This window comes from Belonocnema kinseyi, chromosome 7 (genome assembly GCF_010883055.1).
Source record: "Belonocnema kinseyi isolate 2016_QV_RU_SX_M_011 chromosome 7, B_treatae_v1, whole genome shotgun sequence".
NCBI classification, from domain to species: domain Eukaryota; kingdom Metazoa; phylum Arthropoda; class Insecta; order Hymenoptera; family Cynipidae; genus Belonocnema; species Belonocnema kinseyi.
In genome coordinates this window covers 117,890,575-117,897,139 of record NC_046663.1, presented here as the reverse complement: position 1 = coordinate 117,897,139, position 6,565 = coordinate 117,890,575, and the positions used below count along the sequence as shown (strand labels likewise).

General features: G+C 32.4%; 1 protein-coding gene across 1 annotated transcript in view; it reads left to right on the top strand.

Moving 5' to 3' along the window:
• The window catches only part of LOC117176646 (carnitine O-palmitoyltransferase 1, muscle isoform), a 168,312-nt gene that overhangs the window by 133,683 nt on the left and 28,064 nt on the right, over positions 1–6,565 (top strand). The window contains exons 8-9 of the mRNA XM_033366899.1: positions 248–355; positions 466–491. Of these exons, the coding sequence (XP_033222790.1) occupies positions 248–355; positions 466–491 (134 nt within the window). The remainder of the gene's footprint in view (positions 1–247; positions 356–465; positions 492–6,565) is intronic.

The window sequence follows — 6,565 nt, the reverse complement described above, 5'->3', positions numbered from 1 at the left end:
GTGAGACGTGGTTATGGCTGAAATTTTACCGCGATTTCGCTGGAAGCGGGTGCAATTTTTCAGATTTGCACCCGCTCCCGGCGAAATCCTGCTGTTGTCCTTATGATTGTCCTTATTATTGTCTTTATGATTGTCCTTATATCTAACGCTCACTTTTGTAGGGGCGTTATAGGCTCATAACATGATTTTGAATAAAATTACACTATTTGGTAATATGAACCTTCCAGAAATAATTGATTAATTTTAGGATCATCCTGACCAACTGGACAATTACGGTCGCATTTTATTACATGGAAAAGGTTGCGACAGGTGGTTCGACAAGTCCTTTACTTTGTGTATCGGCAGCAACGGAAGGGTAAATTAATATTAAATGTACCTTTGTTAGTAATTATTAAAGGATTAGAAATATATTATTAAAACTAAAAATATTAGAATGAAGAACTTATCTGTTGTCTTCCTTTGCAGATTGGTTTCAATGCTGAGCACTCGTGGTGAGTATGGTCAAAACAGACTTTTAAAAAATTTGTATTCTGTTAACAATGCTATAGCCAGTGTTAAAGTAATAATAATCAAACTCTCTTGTCAATTGATAGAAACTTAAATATTCAGTCACTGGCCTTTTATTTAACTCTACGTGGACCACGTGAGAGATTCATTTTTGCGCTGTAGGCGCTACTGAATCGCATCTTTGCAACTTCAAACAATTATAGAACCAATCTAGGGCTCTATAGAGTGTAAGGCCACTTAATTTCAAGTCATAGGGCGTAACATTATGGCTTCTTGCTTAGAATTTCCGTGAGTAGAACTGTTTGAGTTATCCCAGGAGACCAATTAAGGTAGAAACTGCCAAGTACTTACCTATAGAAAAGCAAAATGAAATACCAAATCTGGAAAATATCCAATTCTGTGAAAGTGGTCAAGAAAGATGAGGTTCTAGTTAGTGAAAACGGAAAAATATTTTTATTCTTTCTCTCACAGGTACAAAATTGCAATCGGTAAACATGTATCGAGAATTCAGTCTTGAGGAATCAACTTCGCAAGGCTACCTACATATTGAAGGGAAAAAAATCAGTAACTTCCAATCATTAACGTCTCGAGCACTACTGAGTGGGAAGATACTAGATGCAATGGGGCGCCAGTGTAGGAAAAAAATAGAGTGCCTGGGGTCCGCGTAGACCACGCGTGGTCCACGTAGGGTTAATTTTCCATTGTTTGAAAAATGTTGTATCCTATTACTTCTAAGATTCATCTTGTAATAATAAGTAATGAGTAGGGCAGATGCTGCAGTAATGTCTCACATGTGGGAGATCGTGATTTCTGACGAAGCCATGAATAAAGAGTAAGAATCTCAATTACAGCAACTTTACTGTGCAAAAAATAGTCTTGCTTTCTTTATAATTTCCGGAGCTTTTTAAGGTGGTGCGAAAATTCATCTCTGCAATTGAAAAGGACTTATCTGTATTGTTTAAACTTTTCTCTGTGTTGACGACTCATTAATAGCAATATATTTAATCACCTGGCGGATAAATATAAAATTCTGGACAGACTCACTTTAATGTTAATAGACACAAAATAACAATATCTTCATCCTAGTGTGACTACTCTACTACAAAACCTTGCATTTTTATGGGATTTTTATATACCTGGACAAACCTTGAAATGCCAGGGATTTTTCAAGGTACTTTTTCGAGCTTGATTATTTTTTTTTAATTTTGCTATAAAATTATATAACAAAGATTTTTTATTTGTAAAAGTAAGTTTATGGTACTGATATTTTACTTGTTTAAATCAAACTTCTGATGATATTTACTAATTTCAGGAAAGTATCTTTTATTTGTAATAATAATATGTTAAATATGTACAGGATTTTCACCCTAAAAAGAAAGGAAAAATTTGTATTAATTAATATTCAAAGTCATCGACTTTAGAATCAAATTGAAGGAATGTTCACTTATTTGTTTAGTATTAATAATCCGAATTAATTTCAAATTGGTCAGGCAGTCAGGCATCTTTGTCATTCTGATTTTGATCAAATTTCTTCTCGTTCGAACTCCGTTGGAAAGTGTTTCATAAGTTCGAAGTGACTAAATATCATAATTTTTTCTGAAAAAATACAGTTAATTTACCCAAAAACTTAAAAGGAAAAAGTTGGATGCAAAAGTTTTTCAAATGGTTTTCTGTTACATCAATCATAAGATTTAAGATATGTATTATCATCGGGGATGGTAATGCTAATAACCGATCAAGTAAAGATAATAAATCACATTACGTAAAAATATAAATCTGCCCTATCGATCTAAGATATAGAACTAGTTTAGGACTTGTGTGCCCACTGGGGAATTCTTATTGTTTTCCATTACAAGCAAAACCTTTTGCAATTTTTTGCCCTGTGAGATATTTTTCGCTTACATAAGTTTGATAATCGAATTGATGATATTTCAAACATACAGAAACAATAATGTTGTCAATTTAAAATAAATGGAGTAATTACATTTTATTCGCTAACCCCTCATTTATCTTGACTTGGAACAGGGAATTTTAGAAAATAGTTATCGTTTTTATTTTAGGACAGGGAGTTTCCGTAAAGAAATATAATTTTACTTGAAACGGAATTTTTAAAGAAATATAATTCGGATTTAGAAGAAAGGAATGTATACGTATTCCTGTCTCAAGTCATAATTTGTCACAATTTTGAAGTTCCCTCTTCCAAATTTGAGATAATGAAACTACTTCAAGTAATTTTTAGAGCAGAAGTAGTATTTCAAAGAAGAAACATTGCTGAATTATAATAGACAATTTTGTTATATGAATACGTTGAATTCAATAAAATAGTTACAATTTAAAACAAAATGATGAATGTTCTACTAAAAATGTAAATCTTTGACTGTAATAGTAGAATTTTGTCCCCAAATTCAATTACTTTTTAAGAAATAAATCGTAAGTTGGGCAAATATATTTTGAACTGTTTGAAATTTTGATGTTTACACGAAATATTCCCTAGAAATGCTTGCAAACTGAAGAAAAAACTCAAAATCGTTTATTGTTTAATAATATTTAATTGCAAATTAAGACAAATAATTAAACCCGTTTTTTTTTATTTTCACCGACAAAAAGTGTCGAAGAAACTTTAGAGTTAAAACAACTTCCAGTGAGTCATTTGTTCCTCGCTATTGAAGGGAGATCTTTGAAAATTTTCAGATTGATTCATTGACAATTGGCGGAAATATACATTTTACATAAAAGCATGCGGTTCCGCCAACAACAGCTCCGCAAGCACTCAGCACCATCGGGCAGCTTGCTAGCCGTTGGATATGTTCCGTGATTTTTTTGTAAAATGCATATTTCCGCCACTTTTCAACGAATCGATCTGAACGCATTGAATTGCTCGTAAATAAGGACCCTTTCATTATTATGAAATGCAGGCCAGTTACAAAAACTGAAATCAGGAAGATATGGCTTGATTCAATTGTAATTGGCACAATTAGTTTATTGACATAATTTGAAAAAATTGAAAAAAAAAAAGATAATCTGAATAATGAGTATTCCATTAAAAAGTACTTATTAGGAAGTCGTATTAACTTCGAATAATAACCCTGACTAAATTAATGATCAGTTTTCTAGTTAATCTCGTGAGAAAATCTTACTAAAGCAGTTAATAAACGAGTTAGCTCGATTCAAATTACGATTTTCATTTTGTGCACTTGAGTTTCAAATAATGAACATCGAGATAAGATGATGATGTTCATATTTAATTCAAACAAAAAATAAGGTTAAAGATGTAATTGTTAAATACTTTATCCATATATAAACGGGCAAAATCATTACAATTTATGTTTTTTACACACGTAACAGTAGTGTTGCCGTTTGAGACAAGGAATTGCAAGGAAAAAGTCGAGGAACGCAAGGAAGGATAGCGCGAGGCCTCGCGTTTCGAGTCAAAGCAAGGCGGCAAAATTTCAAGGCTTTGAATATTCAAGGCCTTGAAAAGCACGGCCTTGTCTTGGGGGCGAAAACTTTCAGATTCCGAATATTATATTTACAATATCATTACTTCAAAAACTTTAAAGAAATTGGATGCGTATATTCGTCCAGCTTATAGAGAAGAAACCCCTGCTGAAATGGTCCGGGGAGGCTGGCGTCTCAGATTATGGGATTGTCGTTAAACGCGGCGAGACAAGCCCAAGGCAAGGTCTCGCATTTCGAGGCCTCGGCATTTTCAAGGAAGACACAAGATGATCAATTCAAGGCAGCACGTAAGGCTCGTCTTGTCTCCCCTTAAAAACTTCGAGGCCTCGCTCGACGGCAACACTACGTAACAGCATACTTGGACTAAAATTGTGCACCCCAAGAAGATGTACAAATTTTTGATCAATCACTGTTATATCTGACTAGAACTTTTTGATTCATTCGTAAAAAACAGCATTAAAAATAACACAATAAAATTTTGGTCTCGGAAACTCGATCGACTTATCCTTATGACTTTTTTTCGATAAAAAGATCGTTGCTGTTTCAAAGCCGTACAAGATTATCGCAACGTTTTGAATTTTTTGAAACATCCACAACACAATGTTGGTTACATAAAAAATAATGAAAAATCGAAAATTCTGTATTGCGGTAAAACTGCCCAAGATACGAAAAGCAAAATAAATCAGGTACAATTGTGCACCATAAAAAGATGTACAAGATAACAGTTGTTTATCAAAAAAAGAGCTGCGAACATGTCATTGATTATATTTTGATAGGATGCGCAGGTTTTGTTTGAATCGTAAAAATCTTTCTAAATAAAAACAGTGAAATTTTTGGAGAAACGAAACAAGCGATGAACAACATGAATGGGCAAAAGTTGCTCTTACAAAAATAGTGAAAAATCATACAAATTTGTAATGAATAGTTTTCGGATAGGACGCGTAGTATTTGGTTTCTTCGTAAAAAATAACATTCTAAATAAAAATTTAAAATTGTAGAAAAATGCCACAAAAGCTGAAATAAAAATTTTACACGTGTTAATAAAGCGGTCAGAAAATGAGAATAATATAAACAGCGATTTTTCAAGTATAAATTGTCATGCATTGAAAAGATTATGTGAAAATTATATAAAGATTGAAGGCGTATCTGCAATAAAAGTAGGCGCAGTCATTACCAGAATTTGGTGTTTCTTTTTAATTTATATACTTTCCCAAAACATGGATTCGAACTTGAAAACTCGCGAAGTGTTATTTAACAAATGCAAAGGTGTGCAAATCTGCAATTCAAGGATGCTGTTACGTGTGTAAAAAACATAAATTGTAATGATTTTGCCCGTTTATATATGGATAAAGTATTTACCACTCACATTTTTAACCTAATTGTTTGATCGAATTAAATATGAACATCTTCATCTTATCTTAATGTTCATTATTTTAAATTCAAATGCTCAAAATGAAAATTATAATTTCTATCGAGCGAAATCGTTTACTAACTGCTTTAGTAAGATTTTCTCGCAAGATTAACTAGAAAACTGATCATTAATTTAGTAAGGCTTATTATTCGAAATTAATACGACTTCCTAATTAGTACTTTTTAATTGAATATTCATTATTCATATTAAGGGAGTAGATTTCAAGTTTTCTGCAAAGGGCACACTTTTGTATACAGTTAAATGTTTCCATTCTCTCCAATTTCATTAATAAACAAAGTATAAACATTTTATCTTTAAACCGGCTTCGTCCAAGGAGAGAGTAATATTTAAATGACCTATGCAAGAAATCAGACAAAAATATTTAAAGTTGCGGACAGAATCTTACATTCTTTTTTATAACTCTAATAAATCCCCTTAATAGTGAGGAACAAATGTCTCACTGGAAGCTGTTTTGACTTTTCATTCCCTCGATAATTTTTGTCGGCGAAGTTGAAAAAACGGGGTTACCGATCTGTCTCAATTTGCAATTAAATATTATCAAGCATTGAGAGATTTTCAATTTTTTATTCAGTTTTTAGGTATTGCCTGGGCATATTTCGTGTGTACTTCAAAGTTTCAAAGAGCTGCAATAATATATGCCCAAATTACGAAGATTTATTTGTTAAAAAGTAATAGAATTTGGGGACAACATTTTTTCAGTTTTTCATGCTTATTATTAAAAATACTCATCGGAGGAAAAAACAGAAAAAAGAAAAGCCTATATTAAAAAAAATTTGTGACAAAAGTCCGTCTAACGAGACGTTTAGACAATAATTTCACCTCATCTATAGCGCTGGGTGAGTTTCTAGATACAGACCCTCAATTACATAATTCGATTTTTAAATTGTAAGTAATTACAAGTTACGAGGGTAGTTCAATAAGTCCTTAGAATGAAGTATAAAAACAATTTTTTTGGGTAAATTTTTTTTTATTTTTCAACATAATCTCTTTGGAGCTCTATACACTTGGTCAATCGCTTTTCAAGTTTTTTTAATCCTTCAGAAACGTGCGTTTTCGGAAGTTCCACAAAATAAGCACTTACAGAGGCAATGACGTCTTCGTTGTCTGGAAATCTCTGTCCACCGAGCCATTTTTTCTAGTTTGGAAATAAGAAAAAGTCACTGGGGG